The 21,592-nt window shown below is 36.2% G+C and overlaps 1 protein-coding gene across 1 annotated transcript; it reads left to right on the top strand.

Moving 5' to 3' along the window:
- Positions 1-11,113: 11,113 nt before the first annotated feature.
- On the top strand, positions 11,114-14,238 carry LOC107779184 (putative E3 ubiquitin-protein ligase XBAT31). Its single transcript, XM_016599552.2, has 8 exons — positions 11,114-11,743; positions 11,831-11,890; positions 12,125-12,196; positions 12,364-12,485; positions 12,566-12,706; positions 12,822-12,929; positions 13,143-13,392; positions 13,603-14,238. The coding sequence occupies exons 1-8, from the start codon at positions 11,564-11,566 to the stop codon at positions 13,990-13,992; spliced, it is 1,323 nt and encodes a 440-aa protein (XP_016455038.2). The 5' UTR covers positions 11,114-11,563; the 3' UTR covers positions 13,993-14,238.
- The last annotated feature ends 7,354 nt before the right edge of the window (positions 14,239-21,592 follow it).

Below are 21,592 nucleotides of genomic sequence, written 5' to 3'. Positions count from 1 at the left end.
TGTCATTTTCAAACAGGAAAAGAGAACAGCAGCAAGCATAGTCAGGAAGATCATTCAGGAAATCCACTTAAGAGCCACCATGTTTCCTAGGTTAGAAAGGACTATGACCAAAGCAAACTGGTACCCGGATACAATGGAACAATGATAGTAGATAGGAAAGTAGGAAAGTAGAAGTGTAGAAAGACCCAAACTGGGGCTGCATGTCCAGTGGGGTGTTTGTTCGTTTGATTCTTGTACATACTTTACTTGGTAAATAAAGTCAATTAATTACCAAAAAAAAAAAATTGTTCCAACTTTGAAAACTTAAAAACCCATCAGTTGGAGTTCGACTTTTTTTACCTAGTTCTTCAAATTAGTTACTAAATTCTGACTCAATGAGCAGCTCCAAACAATCAAACTAATTTTTGGATTTTCAAGCATCCAACAACACAAAATTTCCTTCTTCTTCTTTTTTGTAATTTCTGATTTGGAAATCAAGGCAATAAATAAGGAATGCTTAAAGCAATTTCTTAGCCTATACTCCGAAACAAAACGATTCAATTTGTAAGAAATTTGAAAGCACCTAGTCATAGAGTGGAGAGTCATGGAGGAATGAGCTTCTCTTGTTTAGGAGATAAAATAAGAGAAAGAGACGAGGTTTTAAGTGATTAAGTCTGAGGATGGATCAGGTGTAGAATCATGGATACTGGGTATCCAGTATGGGCAGTTGGTTGGGTATTAGAAATATCTAGAAGGCTGCCATGTGTCCCTTCCGTCAAATGAGTGGTAAATATGTTTAATAGTAAGACGGTAAGGACAATTTTGATCGATTAGTATAACGAAGGGTAACTTTAAATAATATTTGATAGTAGAGGGGCATTTCTGACTACTAAAGATTAATGACTTAAGGAAACTAAAACTGATACCTTTTTTAAAAAAAATCTAGACTTCTTCTTTTTATTATTATTATCATTATTATTATTATTATCATCATCATCATCATTATCTTAGGAGAAAAATTCATCAGACCAAGACTTCAATCCTAGGAGAAAATTCATCAGACTAGGTTTTCTAATTTATTATCTTACGAAAAAGATTCATCAGACTAAGACTTCTATTCTAGGAGAAAATTCATCAGACTAGGTTTTCTTATCTTAGGAGAGATTCATCAGACTAAGATTTTTATCCTAGGAGAAAGTTCATCAGATTAGGGCTTTTTATCTTAGGAGAAAGATTCATCAGACTAAGACTTCTATCCTAGGAGAAAATTCATCAGACTAGGCTTTCTAATTTATTATCTTAGGAGAAAGATTCATCAGACTAAGACTTCTATCCTAGGAGAAATTCATCAGACTAGGTCTCTTATCTTAGGAAAAAAGATTTATCAGACTAAGATTTTTATCCTAGAAGAAAGTTCATCAGACTAGGGCTTTTTATCTTAGGAGAAAGATTTATCAGACTAAGAATTTTTGTCTTAGGAGAAAGATTCATCAGACTAAGATTTTTGTCCTAGGAGAAAGTTTATCAGACTAGGTTTTCTTATCTTAGGATAAAGATTTATCAAACTAAGATTTTTATCCTAGGAGAAAGTTCATCAGACTAGGGTCTTTTATCTTAGGAGAAAGATTCATCAGACTAAGATATTTATTGGAAGGAAAATCCATCACACTAGGACGTATTACCCTAGGAGGAAAAAATGTGAAGAGCAATGACAAAATTTTATGCATACTAGCAAGACAAATAAAGGCAAAGATTTGAGAAACTTCCATTTGTCGGCTCTTCTCTTCTCTTCTTTTCTCTTTTTTTCTTTGTTTCTCTTTTTTCTTCTTTTTTTTGAACCACTTTCCTTGCACTGCTTTGTTCTGTTTGAGATAAAGAAAATTTTGTCAGTTTTAAAAGTGGTCGGTTTGTGGCCTTGATGTCCTTGGCAGCTTGGCATTGTACCTATTCGCTTCTGGAAGACCACCTGTATTGGTAGTTGGCTGCACTGCTGGGAGACTTTGTTGTTGCTTTCAAGAGACTTTTGCTCTGTATCAGCCCTGATTGGTTCACACCTAGTACCAATTTTATTTGTGGCTCAATCAGCCTTATCCCAACTGAGATCTTTGCTTAGGCGAGCTTTTCTGATATCTTGAACGGCTTTTTAATTTTTGAGCAACCTGTTTGTCAAAGAGAATCACAACTGGTAAGTGCCTTTTGTACGATGTGCACACTTCATAGTCCTTGTTCGATACTACAGAGAATCCCTTATTAGCCTTGAGGTTATCTTTGCTTGCTTTAGCCAAGTAGGTTGGCAAAAGTCTTTTGAGGGGGAACCTTTGCATGAATCCTCAAGGCATGTAGACTGTAACAACTGAGTGTGCTGGCTAAATTTAATTTGTGCACTGAAATGGTGGCAGCAGATTTTGAAATCTTTTCTTGCTTGTTTTGACAAGGACTGACTCAGAGTGAAGGGACACAATAATGCAAAGAAACAGTATTAACAAGAAATGCCCCTGTCGGGAAGGACAAAAGGAAGAGTTTTTTTCTTATTCAATAACTAGCCTCAATGATCATGACATGCATTTTTGACTTAATGGATTAATCTATCAAACTGATCAAATCTTCCCTTTTACCACTCTTACGACCTTTGAAGTCGGGCTTGTTCATGCAAATTCTTTGCATCAGCTTCATGACTCACTTTCGACTAGTGTTGCCTCGAGGGGTTTTCACCAATAAGTCTCTCCCATTTATTTATCTCTACTTACCGTCACTTTACGGTGCCCGTGAGAGTTTTCACTAGTAAGACTCTTATTTTTTTCTTCTTTTCATTTCATTCTTTTTTTGTGAGCAACTTGATAGTGTTCTTGACAACTATTGCTCATTGCATGTTTCTCTTCGTATTCTTGAAGGCATATCGAGACATCTTTATTTGGAAGGTTTTTCGATAGGGTTAGAAAGAAGGGAAGGCATGACGGCTCAAAGTAGACTCATAATGATGGGTTGTACACTTACAACTCTTGGAATCGACTCTTTCAAAAACTAAAACAAACTCATGCCCCAGTTTTAGATACTGGATTTTTTTTATCTTTTTATTTTTTTTTAATGAATTCTTATTTGGTTTTTATTTGGTTGGACCGAACCGTGTAAGGCTGCCGATGCATCCTTTTTCAAAGGAATCAAGTCAAATGTAGTTCAAACATCTGACCGAACTAATTTTTTCATCTTTCTTTATGTTTTTCTGTCTTTTTTTGTTTTCAAAACATCTTGCCCCAACTTTTATTTTCTGGTGGCAAGGACGTTGATTGTTCTTTTCTTCTTCTTTTTTTTTCACTTGAACTTTCTAAGAGTTGCCCCAGTTTGTATCTTGGGGCATGGACTTTTATTTCATTTATTTTTATTTTTATTTTTTGCACTTTTAACTCTAAACTTGATTCCAAAAGAGGATGGTCAAAGAAAAAACATAGGCGCAAAAAAGGGTAATGAAAGGTATAAAGTATTTGGATAGAAGAAAAAGGGTCTGCCAACCTCGAGAATGCCAAACATAGTATCCTTTCACGATCACAGCATTGATGAATATGTCTATCTTCTTGGTATGTCGTGGTTGAAAGATACTTTCCATCCATTAATGTCAAATTTTTCAACAAACTTCAATTGATTCTTCCTCAAACCCGACCTTCACAATGATTTGAAGGTAAAGATCATTAACCTCCATGTGTATGAGTATTCTAGTTCCACATGAATTTTACTCGAGCTTAATTCCAAAGTGTTTCGACTCTTTATTCATCCTCAAAAATGTCTTTTTTCAGTTATCCAATTCAAGACTAAATCAGTTTTCTAGGATCTGGCCAAAAATTTCTCATGCATGTCACTAGAACTAGTAGGAAAAAAATTAAATACAGAATGACACAAAAGGACAAACTGTATTTCATTGAGTAAAGGATGGAAAGTTGGACAACAAGACAAACAACCTAAAATCCGAGTTATAACCCTAAAATAACCCAGATAATAAAAATAGCAACAGAACAAACAGACAAGACTCACACAAACAAAATAGAGGGATGGAAGGGTTTGACTCAATAAAACATAAAAAATCTTGAAATAACCTAGATAATAGAGAAAACATCAAAACAAGCTACCAAGATTCCTTCCTAGGGAAGGGGAATGACTTTTCAATTGCTAAGCTTAACATTTAGCCACAAATTTGCTCATCTGAATCACCAGGACCTTCTCCAATTTCAAACTCATTAACCTCAATCGACAAGTTCCCGAGAGGATTCTCATACTCCATGTCACCACGTGTCATCCCTACAAAGTGTGCATCATCATGTGCGGACAAAGGATTCTCCACAATATTCTGGGTGTCACTGTCTTGGATCACAATCAGTTTTTCCTGGATCATCATTTCTATTTCTCTTTTCAAATCCCGACAGCTTTCAATATTGTGCCCTAGGGCATTGGAATGGTATTCACACCTTTTAGAAGGGTCAAAGCTTCTTGCACGTGGGTGTACATAATTTAGAGGAATGGGTGAAATCATGTCATAATGCTTTAATTTCTCAAACAAGCCTGCATAGGACTCTCTTATAGGTGTAAAATTATCTTTCAACCTTTGTTCCCCTTTATACCCATGGCTTGGATGTGAGTTATAGGGGACTTGAAAATTTTGTGGAGGCTGGTGGATATTTTGTGATGCTCGTGCTCGCCTTCTAGGGTGTTTTGGTGGCTGGACAACATACTGAAGTGGAGTAACAGAGTATTGTGGGTTCTAAGGGGGATAGTAGTGCTCAATGGAATCATTGAAAAACAGATGAGGCTGGTCATACCTTCGAGATGTTCTCCTAGGACCTCTTCTCAGCCCTGCTATCATCATGGTTTCTTCATCCTTCTCATTCGTGTCACTAAAATTAGCAGATTCAATCTGGACAGCCTGAGTTGCGGCTTTGAGAACTGCTTGACTTATAATTCAGCCTGTCTTAAGGCCATTCTCAACCATTTCCCCAATTTTGATTGCTTCCGAGAAGGATTTGCCAACTGCGGTCATCATGTTTTGAAAATAATCTAGCTCTTGAGCCTGAAGGAAGACAATGATTAGCTTATGGTCATCCATGGGTGGCTTAACTCTAGCCGCTTACTCTCTCCATTTAATGGCATATTCCCTGAAACTTTTAGTTGGTTTCTTCTTCAGGTTTGAAAGGGAATTGTGGTCTGGAGCGATGTCGATGTTGTATTAGAACTGTTTGACAAAGGCCTGGGCCATGTCATCCTAGACATATAAGCGAGATGTGTCTTGATCCATAAACCATTCAGAGGCTACCCCCATAAGGATTTCCCCAAAATAAGCCATCGATAATTCTTCCTTTCCTCCCGCACCTTTTAGTTGAGTGCAATAACTTTTCAGGTGGGCTACGGGGTCTCCATGTCCATCATACTTTTCAAATTTAGGAGTCTTGAAACCAGGTGGCAAGTGGACATCGGGGAACATACATAGATCCTTGAAGGAAATACTATTCTGACCTGCCAACCCTTGCATGTTTTTCAGCTGTTGTTCTAAGCTTTTCATTTTTGGGTTATTTCTTCCTGTGCACTCTTTTAGGCAGGCATCTCAATCTTTGTAGAAAGATCAAATAGGTATGAGTGGTACTGTTCTTGCTGGGTAGCAAATTGTGACTCATGACTTTTCTTCTGTATCATTATCGGTTGTGGGATGGTGAAGACGGGCATAGCAGTAGTGGTTGTCTGATTGGTTGTCAATGGCACACTTTGCGAATGCGCAACAGAAGTTCCAGTTGTAGTCATATAGTTGGGATAAAGACTGAACCCAGGTGGATAGGATTGATCAGACAATGAGACTGGAATGGTAGTAGTCGAGATGGATGTGAACTCTGGAAAACCATGAATAGAAAAGGGCGGTCCTTGGCCATTGGCCCATGCTTGACACATTTCAGTCATTTGCTGTTTCAGTTTTCTATTTTCCTCAATCACAATAGACGCTTGTTGAACCCTCTGACCCTGGGTCTCTTGACCACTCGTAACAACTTCAATGTCAGTTGTCATTGGCATTTCTCTCTTGGATCTTGTGAATTATGGATGTGTTGTAGCTTACCACAAACTGACCACCTCAAACTTTCTTCACCATTCAAAACAAAGAACACATTAAAATGGACTCACTCGGTCCTTATTATCATCATCATTATCATTTTTTTTGACACTTTTTTTTAAATGGTCGATCAAACCTGATATGGTTTCCATACGTATCATATGAAAACATGAATTAGATCTTGCGTAGTTTGGGAAGATCAAGAAAAAAGGAAATAAGCTAACTCTTTTTTTGGATTTTGATTTTTTTTTTAAATTTCTGAAAGAAAGACTTATAAAGAAGAAAGAAAATTATTTTTGGAATTTGATTTGTTTGTTTGTTTTTTTGAGAATTTTTGAAAAGAAAGACTTCTAAAGAAGAAAGAAAATTTTTATTTTTATTTTTTCGGAGAAAGGCTTCTAAAGAAGGAAAAAACTTATTTTTGGATTTTGATTTGATTTTTTATTTGATTTTCTTTTCGAATGAAAGACTTCTAAAAAGAAAGAAAATATGTTTTGGTTTTTATAATTTTTTTTATTTGGGATTTTCTAAGGAAATACTTCTAAAGAAGAAATTAAAGAAAAATATTTTTGTATTTTTGAAAATTGGGTTCGGAACTGATGAGGTTTGCCTATGTATCTCACATCCGGTGAGAATCAGACCCGCGTAGTTCGGCCAGTTTTGACACAATAAGAAAATATGACTTATTTTGAAATGATATTTTCTTTCTTTCTCTTTTTTTCTTCAAAATTTCGGCAGAGTTTTGGGATTTTCAAATACTTGGGTTTTTCATAACCGGGTAAATTTTTCTCTACTACCTCACTCTTGGTTTTTCTTGATTTTCTTTCCTTATTCTAGAAGCCGGTCAATAAGCAAGCCGAAACAAATAAATGCACAAGTAGCACGTAAAATACATCAGGATGATCTTTTAAATCTGGGTACACCTGTCCTAGACGGACCCAACCCCTGTGTTGAGTCCCCAAAGTCAAATGCACGTAATGCAAACAAACATACCTACTAGGGATCCGGCATGAGGTGATGCCATTCAAGGTTTGAACCCTGGGGTGTATTGTTCGAGACCTGGCTTACCCGAACGGACAATTCGAGCCGGGGAGGGGGTAACATACTGGGAGAAACATAAAAGCGATAAAAAAGGGCATTTTGCACATTAGGCTCAGAGAGAATATCAAAGCCGGAGAAACATACAGTTCAAACAATATCAAAGCGGTAAAAAAAGGGCATTTTGCACATTAGGCTCAAACACATAAATATCAGATAATAAATAAAAGCCAAGTATAACAGTATTCTAAGTTCGAATTCTGAACCTTGAACCAGAGATTTTGGGTTTGTTCCCCAGCAGAGTTGCCTGAGCTGTCACACCTTTTTTTTCGAAGGAATGCTCGAGTTTTTCCAATTAAAGTGACATTATTCGAAATGAGATTATTGATCTAATTCAGAGTTGCCATTTGGAATAATTTATGGTGTCTCAAGTCACCGGTTATTTTAAATTCCAGATCGAGGAAGTTTGACTCTGTTTTAAAGTCCGCAAAAACTAGAAGACCGTGTAAGGAATTCTGTTAACCCAGGAGAAGGTGTTAGGCATTCCCGGATTCCGTGATTTTAGCACGGTCGCTCGACTATCAATAATTGGCCTAATTATCTGATTTAATATATATTTAAACATATTGTGCATTTTTAACTTCTAACCACTTTCAATTAATTTAATCGCCTTTTAGTGTATATGGAATTTATTTGAATAAGTCGCGATGTCGCGTACTCATTGTTTTTGTACATATTGCAAATAGCGTCACGTGAAACACACCCACAACTTACAACATATTTACTTTATTATTATTTGAAGTTGAGGTCAAGTCGTGTGAAATGCACACTTGAGTTGGGATTTATTTATTATGACCATGCCACAGAAATTGTACCCATAATCACAATATTTTATTATTAATAGCGCCTAAAGAAAGTTACGAGAACAGGACATTTACCAACACAAAATATTCACTGCATCAAACAAACTAGCTGGATTTAAATGTTGCAAAAGTCATGTCACGCAACCAACCAACCTCCAACGTATTAGGCAACCAAATGACATAGACAAAATAAAGAAAGGTGAGCTATTTAAGATCCTTTGTGTTCAAACCAAAACCATTAACATACGATAAAAACAAATACTATAGACTTTCTGAAATCTTAAAAAAGATAAAGGCTAAAAATGAACCTCAATGTCTTCTATATATTGATAAGGGAACTTGTACATCAAATCGTCCATGAAGTGAATGGAATACGAAACCAATGCCGTCGTCCTCGAACAGAACCTCGACATAGAAGCTTCGCCGGATCTTCGACGGAGTTTGCTGCTCGGTTGGTTTTCGTCGAGAAATATGCCAAAAAATAGTGGCGAAGTGCAGAGATGCCAGAAAGGTAGTAAATTCACCAGCGAAGGACGTGACTCCGGCCAAAATGAACAACAATGGTATATGGCTACCGGAAATGTTATTTCTCGGCCAAAAACCAACCAATCAGGCAAATCTACTATTTACTCCATGAAAGTTCCAAATTTAAAAAAACAAGGAGATGAGAGAGGAGAAGTGAGGTAGCGAGGTGATGGCTGGTGTTAATGGAGGCCAGTCACCTCCGGCTACTTCGTCATATAGCAACGGTGGCGAGAAAAAGGGATGAGGGAGATGGGGTGAGTCGCTGGTGTTTTTTTTGGGGGGGGGGAGCGTTCTGGCCATGGGTGTTGGAGAAGGAAAAAGAATTCTAGCCGTGGGTGTTATGGAGGTGCGGCTGAAGCTCTTTGCGAGGAAGAAGAAGATCCGCAGCGGCCTTCTTTTGCCTTGACTCTAAGGTGATTTTGTCCTCTAGGGTTCAGAAGGGGTAGGGCTGCTGGTTTTAGGTCTCTTCAATGGAGGTGAATGGCTGTTTTCACGAGGAAGAAGAAGATAAGCAGTGGCTGTCTCCTTCTCCCTTTGACCGTATGTGTGTATTATCTTTAGGGTAGGAGAAGGGGCTCAGGGTTAGGGGATTGGGCTAGAAAAAAATGGGCTTTTGGCTATTGGGTTCAGCCTTTTGCCCAATTTAGGTCATGATTTTGACTTTTGAACAAAGCAAGACTTTAGGAGAACTAGTCCAAATTAAATCTTTTTTTTTCGTGATTTTCAATTTTATCAAATAAAACATATAAAAAAGTGAAATACAAGCTAAAATATCAAGATTAAACTTAAAAAGTATTTAAATACTGAAAGTGATAAATAATCTAAATATGGTAAAAAATTAAGTGCTCACAAGCATCTCGTTGTCTCTTTGTTTAACCATGAAAAGATTCGACTTTCTGGTCTCCACCTTAATGGACCTGGCATGGGCCTTCACGAAACCATCTGCAAGCATAGCAAACGAGTCAATTGAATTTGGGGGTACGTTGTGATACCTTATCATCGCTCCTTTGGACAAAGTCTCCCCAAACTTCTTCAGTAATACCAACTCGATTTCATCATCTTCTAAGTCGTTCCCTTTGATTGCGCGGATATAGGAGGCCACATGATCATTCGGATCTGTGGTTCCGTTATACTTGGGGATATCGGCCATAGGAAACCTCGTTAGGATCGTCTTCGATGCCGCGCTCGGAGGAAAAGTTTTCTGGATAAACTTCTTGGAATCTGACCCTTTCAATATCGTGGATGCTACTAGGATTTGATCGACCCTAGAATTGTATGTTTCCACTTTCTTTTCATTAGCCCCAATTTTCTTCTCACTTGATTCCACCCGCTTCGTTAATGGTTCAAGCATTTTCATTATCTCGAAGTTGACCCCGGACTTAGCTTCACCCTGTCTCTCGGTGATTTGTTCGTTTTTTCCGGTGCTTTCTTGGGATTGTTTGGGCTTGACCTTGCTGAGGGTGTGGCCTTGATTCTGTAGCTGCGCTATTGCCGCCTGTTAAGCTTGCAACATTTCGACGATTAACCGCAGGCTTACCCATTCACCTTCACCTTCTGGCGCTTCTCGAGCTGCTGGTCAGGGTCCCCGCGAACTCTTTTTTCGGGATCAGTTGAAAAATTAACGTCGATGGCCACCTGTGAGTTACCATCGACCAGATAGGCCACTGGGACGCCGTTGGGATCTGTTAGACACACCTTGTTGCTAGGCACCAAATTAATATTTTTCCTTGATGGCCGGACTCAGCGTCAACGTGCAAGTGGGCAGAGTGAGAGTTTGACATTTTTGGGCTAACCTGAAATTAAGACTTTAAAGAACACGCATAAAATAGGGCGTGTTATGGAGATTCGTATCAAATCACCACTATTATCCTTAGCCCCACGATGGGCGCCAAACTATTTACTCTTAAATCGGATAATAATTAAATTCGTACGTGATTTTAAGGATATGTGGATTGATTCAACACAAATAATCAGGAATCCTAGATAACGAGTTAAGGACAAAATGAATGACCAAATCCTTCGCAATGTTATAGCCTGGCCCGAGCCTAGGGTGAACAATTATTTTGCTCTCGATCGGACCCTTGGTTCGAACCTAATTACGAATGAAGAGCAAACAGTTAAGTAAATTTTTTTGCAATAGCTAGAAAGTAGAAAATGAATTTGTATTTTCTTGATTTGCGTGCTACAATGAGTCTTATCAAAGAAAACCTTTCCATTTATATAGTAGGAGAATTTCATCCCTAGTACATGTCTAAAAAAGGTAAGAATCTTTCTTTCTCATTAATTACTGATCCGTAACCGACATTGAGCGAGATCCGCACCGTAATATCCGGTTGATTGCGAATATCATGGCCCTCTATCCGTCATGTATAATAGTTCATCATGTTTCGAGGTCTTAGAACTCGTCCTGAATTCGGGGTGCGTCGTTTTATCAGGCTCGATGGTGAGCACATCGCTCACTTTTTACGGGTCTCGATACAAAGGGTTCCCAACCTCGATTCCAATCTCGTGTGTTCATGCCCTCATCCTGTTTTCTTCACCGGGAAATCGAGGTATGCGTTATCCCTGATTCCTGTATACATACTTGTATTTTTTTCTTTTTTATTTCTTATTTCCCCGACCAATGAATTATGGATAGGAGACAATTTTCTTGCCCTTCGAGAATTTTCTCTAAATGTGGAAATCCTGATTACTTTGGCAGGAGACCAATCAGTAACAATAAAAAGTTTGACCGGCTCATTCCCATAAATAGAACGCCATTGATTTTGCTGTTATAATTATTTAAGAATCCGACTGCCCGAAAAGTATCTGACTGCTGCCTGTTGACGGCTCCTACTCCACCTTCTCAGCTGCCCGCTATTCCCCGCCGTCGTTTTTGCGGGCAGCTCCAGACTTCAATACTCACACATCCCACCTCTCATTTTCCCCTTGGAACTCCATATATATGCACAATTGCAGACTCTCACAGTTCCCAATTCTGCCACCACCATCACGACCTCCGTCCACGGTGGTGCTAGAGGTGCCTCCTCCTTGCCCCAAAGCAGAACAGAAATTCAGATTTTTATTGTGAAGGGGTGAGATGGGTCAGGGACTCAGTTGTGGAACAAGTGATGACCATGGGTTATTCAGTGCTGTTCAGTGTGGTGACGTGGAGACTGTGAAGACTCTGCTGGAGAGAAACTCGAGTCTTGTTCATCGTTCTAGGGTTTATGATCGCCAGTCTGCTTTACATATTGCTGCTGCCAATGGTCAAGTTGAGGTGGGTTCTGTTTTTAATCCCTTTATTGTGGTATGTTTTTGTTAAAACTTTTATGTTCACGATTAATGGGTTTGGATGTTCTTTCAGGTTGTTTCTATGCTTATAGACCAGTCCGTCAATCCTGATCTATTGAATCGGTATAAGCAGGTGTGATTATTGTATTTTTCTTCCTTATTTGTTTGGTTGATTTCTAATTGATGGAAGAAAAAGAAGAAAATTTCACCTTTTTGTTTCATTTTCGCAAATTCCTCTAGCATTGACCACTTCTTCTCTTTTCCTTCTTTTTTCCTTTAAAAAAATGTGGTCTGATGATTTCTGATTCCATTGAGCAGCTCTTAAACATTTTTTAATTTCTCCTGATTTTGCTGTTTATTGCTTTAGACTCCATTGATGCTGGCAGCCATGCACGGGAAGCTCTCTTGTGTGCAAAAGCTTATTGAAGCAGGGGCTAATGTATGCCATACTACCCTTTTTTTTTTATCTGTATTTACTTTTTATTTTTAAGACCCTTGTTATATTTTTTGCAAATTTATCTTGGCAAGAACGACCTCTTCTCTCCATTTATATAAGTGAAGTATCTTTTGAAAATTCTTGGGCCTAATTGTGAAAATTATGATCAGATTTTGATGTTTGATTCGCTTAATGGAAGAACATGCTTGCACTATGCTGCCTATTATGGGCACTCTGATTGTCTCAAAGAAATTCTTTCTGCTGCTCGGACATCTCATGTTGCATCTTCCTGGTAAAGCCTCTTTGAGAATTCACTTGTTTTGTTCCCATGTTGTATAATTCTAAGTCGCTGTATTGGAATTAAACTATTAGGGGATATGCCCGGTTTGTGAACGTTAAAGATGGTAAGGGCGCAACTCCTTTGCACTTAGCAGCACGTCAAAGACGGCCTGAATGTGTTCATATTTTACTGGACAATGGTGCTTTGGTCTATGCTTCAACTGGTGAATACGGGTAATCATCCTGTCCAAGACTTCTTTTTCCTTTTTATTCTTATTGAATTGTTGCTTTTTTAGCTTGTATTTATACTTATAGCTATGTGTAATTTCTTTTCAACCGTAAAAAACAGTTTCCCCGGTAGCTCACCACTTCATTTGGCTGCAAGAGCTGGTTCTCTTGATTGCATCCGCGAATTGTTAGCCTGGGGTGCAGATCGATCACACAGAGATGATTCAGGGTATCTTTCTTTTTCTCTTATGATCTTTTCCAATTTTTATAAAACGAAGTTTAGAGTCCTGAACTTTGATTGACGAGTAAATTCCCCTGTTGTTCAATTTATTCTGAGTTGATCTAGCTTAATAATAGTGAATCTGAATATGATCTTTGCGTGACTCCACCATAGTTCATTTTGTTGGTTATCTAAATATGCAATGTAATGATTGTGGTACAGGCGAATACCATTCACAGTTGCTTTAAGATACAAACATGGTGCGTGCGCAGTTTTGCTGAATCCTTCATCCGCAGAGCCTCTTGTCTGGCCATCGTCATTGAAGTTCGTCAGTGAGCTCAATGAAGAGGCAAAGTCTTTGCTAGAACGTACCCTGATGGAGGCTAACAAGGAGAGGGAAAATAACATCTTAAAAGGAACAGCTTATTCGCCAATCAATTCTGATGATGGGATGGATGACAATATCTCTGAGGTAATTACCACTCATAAATCTATGAAGTACTGAAGTATGTTGAATTAATTTCAGAATGTCAAACTACTGTGTACATGTTTTAAACGCAAGGGAATTTCTTATTTTTCTCTGTATTATACTCTTTGGTTAGTTGCTAAGCTAGTTTTAGCTTAGAGCCATCTGCACAAAGCTTCAAGTCTTTGGTACTCACTAGGAATTATCTGATTGCAGGTGAGTGATACAGAAGTTTGTTGTATATGCATTGATCAATTATGCACAATTCAGGTGCAGGAGTGCGGGCACCAGATGTGTGCACATTGCATACTGGCCTTGTGCTGTCATAGCAAGCCTAATACTACTACGACTAGTCCTACCGAACCTCTGTGTCCATTCTGCCGTAGTAGAATTGTACAATTGCAAGTTATCAAGTTTGAAAAGGATGAAGACACAAGCCATGATATCTACTCTTCCAAGATTAGGAAGTCTAGGAGGTCAAGAAACTTAAGCGAGGGCAGTAGTAGTTTTAAGAGCTTATCTGCAGTGAGATCTTTTGGTAAAATGACTGGTCGTGGTTCGGGTAGGATTGCTGCTGAAAACGAACATATTGATAAAAGCCAATAACCCTAGACTGATAGCATAATTTGGCGATTAAGAACATCAACTGTGGATGTCTTCTGCCCAAATGAAATAGATCTTTCTCTCCATTTGCTTGATAGGAAATAGGTGGAGTTAAAATGATCTGCACGTTTGGATTGGTCGGTAGTATATTGTTTGTGTGAGTTAAAAGAAAACTCATAATATTGTAGTAAAATTCATTTACTTGTGCTTGATGAAGGATGGTGCTTAAGGCCTAGTCGTTCTTTGGAAGATATAAAATTCTTTGCAGTTGCTCATTTTTTCTGTTTTTCCCTATCTGATGGTAATTCAACATTTTCCCCTCACCAACTTTGCTTAAATATTGCAATATGTAATCCTTGCGAAAGAATCAAACTCAAAGCAAGTGATTAGGTTAGAAAACCTTACCCCATCTCTATCGAAATGAAACTATCCGTTGTATGGACGTCAAAGTGTAATAATATATATAATGTGGAATAAAAGGAAAATGCTATCTGTTACTAGTGATTAACTGATCATGGGTTAATTTTTTCAAGTAATGGCCGAATATATACAGAGACATATTGAAATAAGGCCATGATGGATCATAAATACTGAACCATGAAGTGAATTATCGGCTACATGGAGATGTAAAAGGTTTTGGCAACAAAAAACAATTAATTCTGACCGAATTCAAGATTTAAATTTGACATGGCTGAATTTCTAAAGTTATCTTTTTAGAGTGAAATTTATTGTACCTTTGACATTATGAGTTTAGAATTTAATTTATTTAAATTTTAGTGTATTCTTATATATATATATATATATATATATATATATATATATATATATATATATATATATATATATATATATATATATATATATATATATATATATATTATGTCCTAACTTTTGCCTTTAGTTAAGTTTGTGGAGCATATGCTTCTTTTTCCTCTGACCTAACCGAGTGGGGTGGGTGGGGTCGAGTTTCCAAGTAGTAAAGGGTCAAATATGTCCCTATACTATTGAAAAAGGTCTAATATTGCCCTCCGTTATACTATCAGTCCAAATATATCCTTAACGTCATACTATCGGTCCAAATATATCTCTGACATCATAAAAGTGGTATAAGCCTATCCTTCCTCCGTTAACTGCCTCCCTATGACAATATTTCATTGCTACCTCACCATTATACTTCCATTTTCATCCCTTCCCCACAACCTTTCTTTCCCTTTCATTTGAAGAAAATCACAGATCATAGATACACAAACAAACTATATCAAAAGAAATGCTAACAGCTAAAGATAATATGAAACAACGTGAACCGAGAAAATTCTGATTTTGCTATTCAAAATTCATGCTTATACAAACGAAAATACATTTATATAAAAAACTAAACAAAGATACAAGCAAACTAGTTTAAGGTTTCAAAATCGACCATGGTGAGAAAGAAAAACAACCTAGACACGAGAGTTGATTTTTTTTGTTTCTTTCTCTTCACCACATTTCTGGAAGGCTACCATTTTTTCTCTCTTTACGTTTTATGTTAAAATAAACGTGCTACTAAATTTTTCCTAAATAGGTCCTACAAATTCAGCGGCAACACAAGGAAATGCAAAATAAAACACAAAATTGTAAGATCAAGTGAAATGTACGTACAATTCCAGGATCGGTCAGAGAAGCAACAAGTATTTTGAAAAGCAAGAGCAAGTAGAGGAAGTGAAGTCTTCAAAATAATGATAGAACTTTAAAGTAATTGAACTTGGTAGTTGCAAACAGTTAACGGGGGAGGGGTAGGTTTGTACCACTTTCATGATGTCAGGAATATATTTGGACCGATAGTATGACGTTAGGATATATTTGGACTGATAGTATAACGGAGGATAATATTAGACCTTTTTCATTAGTATAAGGACATATTTGACCCTTTTTCGTGAGCTATTTGTTGTTTGGTGTTTGGAGGAATTGACCGTTTCTTGAAGGTCAAAACAAAACACGGATTCAGTTTAGGACAGTGGAGTGGACTTTTTCCTAGTTTCACATGCAACTGTGTGAGAATATGGTCGAATTGTGCCCATACTTGTTTTTCTCTTTTTGGGTCAAAAGGATAAGTGCCAATATAAAGGTCTTATTTCTATTTTAGTGCAAGAGCTGTTGTCTGTTGACTTATTCCTTTTTCTTTTACAGCTAGCAAGAAAGACCAAATTGACTAATAGGGAATTGGTCCGTCATCCTCTTGCTTGAGAGCGCCAGCGCCCCACTGTTTTTTTTCTATAGTTTTTTTGAGGTAGGATGAGCTTATACCGTAGTGTAAAGAATGGTGAGAATCGAACCTGTGATTAATGCTTTTGGTCTTTTTACGGAGCTTGAAATTGCTTGGCTTGACAAGGTGAGCTAAGGAAAAGAATAAAAGTGAAGAGTTAGGTAGAATTGTTTAAATCATGCGTAAATGTTTTGGTGTTTAACAAATGCTCCATTCAGAAGAACAGTTTAAGCTAGCCTAGCTAGTCCTTCAATCGAAGTAATTTTGACCTCGTAATGTTCTTGGAGTAGGAACTCGGAATAGTATAAACTCAAACCTGTACATTATTCAGCATTTTTATGAGTTTAAATTGTGTTTAGTAGTAAGTGTTATGATTTTAAAGTGCACATATTTTGTTTGGATTTAAGTTACGCGAATGGATAATATAATGAATACTTACACTATCATTGTAAATTTAACCTATGAGCAGGTTACTTTCATTTATTTATATTATATAAATCAATATTTATTAAATTAATTATCTATTATTATATTTTAAGTGACTTCATTGTGTAAATAATTTTTATACTGTTAATATACAGAACTTAAACTCCTTTTATTCTGAGATTTTTATACAATATAACCACTCCAATAAAATAATAGCAGATAAATATATATATATATCAACTGGCTAAATATGTTAGAAAGCCCTTTTGCTTTTACAATGTCCCGTCCTCCAGTGCACCATTTCGCTTCTTCCCAGTGGGCTTCTACTTACGCAGTCCAAACTTTCATTATTGGCCTACAACGCAATATGACCCTGACTTAACTGTTTAATTACCACATCTTCAACAATATATATATATATATATATATATATATATATATATATAGTTCCATAAAAAGTAAAATATAGTATATATATCTGAGCCTAAAAGCAAACACATTTTTATTTATTTTATAATTGCTGCAGATAATTAACTAAGTTTTTCTCTCTTTTTTTTTTATTTGTTTTAAATGATAGATTTTGCATCTATACCCGTTTTTTGGGTCACGTTTTAACTTTTGCCGCTTTGCAAAAAAACATTGCATGCGTACCCACTTTTTCGCGTAATTTCAGCATACGGGGCTGAAGTAGTAAAGACAATCACGCAAAACTTCAGCATTCTAGTAGACGGGGCTGAAGTAGCAAAGACAATCACGCAAAACTTCAGCATTCTAGTAGACGGGCCTGAAGTAGCAAGTGTACTGAAATTTTTGTTTGTAATTGCTGAACTTAAGCATAGTAGCTGAAGTTTTGTTCTCTATTTGTTGAAATTTTTGTTTGTAATTGCACTAAATAAGCTGAAGTTTTTTTTGTCCTGGATTCATTAGTTTTGTCATTAAGCTTTTTCAAAAACTTCAACAGAAGATGCTGAAATTATTTAGTTCATTTATAAAAACTTCAACACTAAAATAAGCTGAATTTTTTTTGTCCTAGATAAGTTTTTTCAAAAACTTCAGCAGAAGATGCTGAAGTTATTTAGTTCATTTGTAAAAACTTCAGCACTAAATAAGCTGAAGTTTTTTGTCCTGGATTCATTAGTTTCGTCATAAAGCTTTTTCAAAAACTTCAGCAGAAGATGTTGAAGTTATTTAGTTCATTTGTAAAAACTTCAGCACTATACAAGCTGAAGTTTTTGAAAAAACTTTCTAACATACTAGATAAATAATCACCTTATTCTTTCATAGTGTATTACTACTATAAAATAATCAGATTGCCAATAGTATCTAATAAATTTTGGAAATAATAAACGTGAAAAGAATAGAATTACGTAATTATTTATAATTTATTTTTAAATAATCTGATAAACATACTTATGGTAATCATCCCATGAACTGAAATTTCATAGCAACACCAACAACAGCAGCAGCAGCAGCAGAAGAAGAAGAAGAAGAAGAAGAAGAAGAAGAAGAAGAAGAAGAAGAAGAAGAAGAAGAAGAAGAAGAAGAAGAAGAAGAAGGAGAAGAAGGAGAAGGAGGAAGAGAAAGGAGGCTGAAGTTGTTTAAAAAGTGGGTACAAGTTAAAACTTTAAAAAAAATGGGTATAGGTTAAATGGGGACGACCAAATAGGGCGCTCCGTGCAATTTTTACAAAAACATATGTAAAACTAGCAACCGTTGGCCTATTATTTGAATGAATTAACCAAAAAATCATCCATTTAATTTTTTAAACTAAAAATAGCCAGCAGATATATAATATATGTATAATTTATATATAATATATGTATAACTGTGTGTAATCAATGTATAATCTATGTATACTGACTAGAAAAAGTAAACATTAAATCCGACCGGATATATAATTCATATATAATATATGTATAACTATGTGTAATCAATGTATAATCTATGTATACTGACTAGAGAAAGTAAACATTAAATCCGACCAGTTATTTGTGTAACGATCCCTTACTTTAAAGAGGAATTTTTATGAAGCACTACAATTTTGAGTCTAATTAGTAACTATAATTTGCCTAGTTAACATTCGTAACTACTACTCAATTGTTACCAACATGTATCACTTGTATTCTAACGCGCAACAAATACAGTCTGTGTCAACTGTATTCGTTCGCAACCTGTATCAACTGTATTCGTTCGCGCAACGAATACAACCAACCCGAAATGCAAGTTGTGTATCGACTGTATTCGTTGCAGGAACGAATACAACCAAGACGAAATATAAACATATAGAAGAAAAGAACACTCTCGTCAAACTCAAGACCCCCGCTTACTAAGCGAGTGCTTTAACCAACTAAGCTAGGAAAGCATGTTGCTCTCTTATTTCAGTTCAAAATAATTGGTCTCTTGTTTCAGTATTTGTGAGCATGTGATTTTTGGCTCACATGAATTACTCCTACAGAATTCCAAAAATTAGATTTATTTTCTTTTAATTATTTGTTAATTTAGAAATTATTGTAGAATTTTCCTGATTGTTTGCATTTTCGTGTGCAATTTTAATCTTGTTTAAATCATAAAAATACAAAAATACATTGCATTTTTATTTAGGATTTAATTTTACATTTTTTAGATTAATTAGTAATCTAGTCCGTTTTACAAAAATGAAAAAATCACAAAAAATAACTTATTTTTGCACTTTTAATGTTTAGCTTCGAATTTTGGTAGTTTTCTTTTAATTTGGTATTTAATTAGTTGTGGTAATTATTATATAGAGTTAATTAATTTAATTTGGTAAGATAACTTGGTTTAGGGATTAATTTAGGTTTTATTTTTAATTTTTGAAAAGAAAAAGGAATTTTGAAATAAAAAGAAAAGAAAAAAGAAACAAAAGAAAGGAAGGGGATCAGATTTTGGGCTAATTTAATTCGAATTCCCCCAGGCCCAAAACATTTTCACCCTTTACCCGACCAAACCAGCCCAAAACCCGTTCCCCAACCCGGTCCGGTCATTTAAGTAACTAAACGGCACCGTTTTAGTCGCTCATCATCTGAGCCGTTGATCTCACTGGATCGAACGACTTGGAACTGTTCGATCGACAATATAAGACTGTCTGAAGCCTTTATCCCCCCCTAACTCGTCTCCTTCACTCTTCATCTCCAATCTTCAGAGACCAGATTTAGCCCTAGCACCGCTCTGAATTTCCGCCATCGTAGCCGGCGGCGCTACCTCAAATAAGCCCCAAAATAACACCACAAACTCCCCTTCACCTCCCCATCCCAAATAGCCAACCCGTTTCCCTCGAATCACACCAGATTCCGTCGAATCTTAAATCTGACCTGAGCCCTAAAAATCCCAAAACACCCCAAATCGAGGTTTCAGTAAAAATTGAGGTCTAGTTGGATTTTATTCGTGTGTTCTTGATAAGAACACACGATTAATGTCAAACTCGGCTTAAATTTGAAGATTTGAAGACTTTACTTGTCAGAGCCTTTTTAGGTATTTTTTCTTTTCTTCTGTTATCCTTTCGTCATTTTTTCTTTCATTTTTCTATCTTTTGCTTCTTTCTCTTCTTCTTGATTCTTTTTGTTTTCCAGTTTCCTCAGAGTCATTTTTGTTATGAATGTTAGTGTTAAGTTTTATTTTAATTAATTAAGCATGATTCTGTAGTGTTAGATTTTGTTCGAGTTTTATTTGTTTCTATTTTTCTTTGAGCCCAAGACCTTAGGTGTCTTTATGACTCTGTAGGTCATTTAGTTGGGTAATTTTAATTGCCGATTGAATCGGGTTTTTGGAATTCAGAAGCCCAAAAGGGATTCAATTCGATTTTGGTCAGCCCAGTTTTAGAGCCTAATCTATTGGGTCAAATTGACCCATGAGATTTCTGATGTAAATAGCAGGGGTTTAAGGGGAGATCTAGGAATTCTAGGTGAATGAATCTTTAATAACTGAATAAGGAAGCTTCTTAGAAGATGGGGGTTGAGACTTATTTGAAAACTTGTTTTTAAGCTAGGGATTGAACAGCAAAAATGAAAATTCAGAAAAGATTAAAAGAGTAAAATTAAACTCATTTCTGTTTCCCTAAGGCTTGCCTATAAATCATTCTTTCTTCATTCACAAGTCAGATTTTAGAGACTAAAAAGAATTCTGAAAAGAAAACGGTTAGACTTAGAAAGCTTTAAAAATAACTTTGAAATCACTGCATTTGTTTGGTGAAAGCTGCTCAAATTCTGTTTGGTTTGTGCTCCCTGATTTCATTGGTTAGCTAAAATTCCTGAAAGGTTTCAAAGGTCCTGCATCTGGGTGAAATGGTTTGAGTTTTGGGGTTTTAAAAGTTTGGTTTTGAGCTACTGTTAGGAGTATTATTTCATTGGTGGGTTTTAAGCCGATTTCAGTTTCTGCTGTTTGCTGATTCTTCACTTCTTTTGTTTCCTTTTTATTTCCAGGTATTTCTTCAGAACCATTGAATGGCAAGTGAAGTTATTAAATGTGATTTTGTGTATGGGAAACATGAAGTTTGTTGAAAAATTCAACTAAGCTTGTTTGTGTTTGAAGATTAATCTGCATGTGCTTATAAGAGCTTTTCAGTTTTTGTCTATTGTATTTTCAAACTCTGTTATAGTATTGGAAAAATGCTTCCTTCCATTTGCTTTAGTTTAAATGAATTGAGATACTATTCTCATGAGTGAGATGTGAGTTTAGTGCAGCTACTAAGTCCAGTAGGTTGGAATTTGTTCAGATCTATGTTAGTCTGTTTGGGAATCAGTGTTTGTTCTTTGGGGTGATTCTGACTTGAGGCTGTTGGAGTTGATATGCTTAAGTGTGGATTAAGAAATCTTCAATTGTAGTTTGCCTTAGTAAGTGTATTATGCTATTTGGGAAATCATGTAGTACTTTACTTTATAAAATCATTAATGTTTTCAAAGTCTTTATTCAATATACAGT

Source organism: Nicotiana tabacum, chromosome 8, assembly GCF_000715075.1.
Source record: "Nicotiana tabacum cultivar K326 chromosome 8, ASM71507v2, whole genome shotgun sequence".
NCBI lineage: Eukaryota > Viridiplantae > Streptophyta > Magnoliopsida > Solanales > Solanaceae > Nicotiana > Nicotiana tabacum.
This window is presented reverse-complemented; position numbering and strand designations above follow the sequence as displayed.

Coding starts and splice junctions, on each gene's coding strand:
- LOC107779184 (XM_016599552.2), top strand. CDS start 11,564: ATGGGTCAGGGACTCAGTTGTGGAACAAGTGATGACCATGGGTTATTC. Junction 11,744..11,830: donor CTGCCAATGGTCAAGTTGAG/GTGGGTTCTGTT, acceptor ATGTTCTTTCAG/GTTGTTTCTATGCTTATAGA. Junction 12,930..13,142: donor TCACACAGAGATGATTCAGG/GTATCTTTCTTT, acceptor ATTGTGGTACAG/GCGAATACCATTCACAGTTG.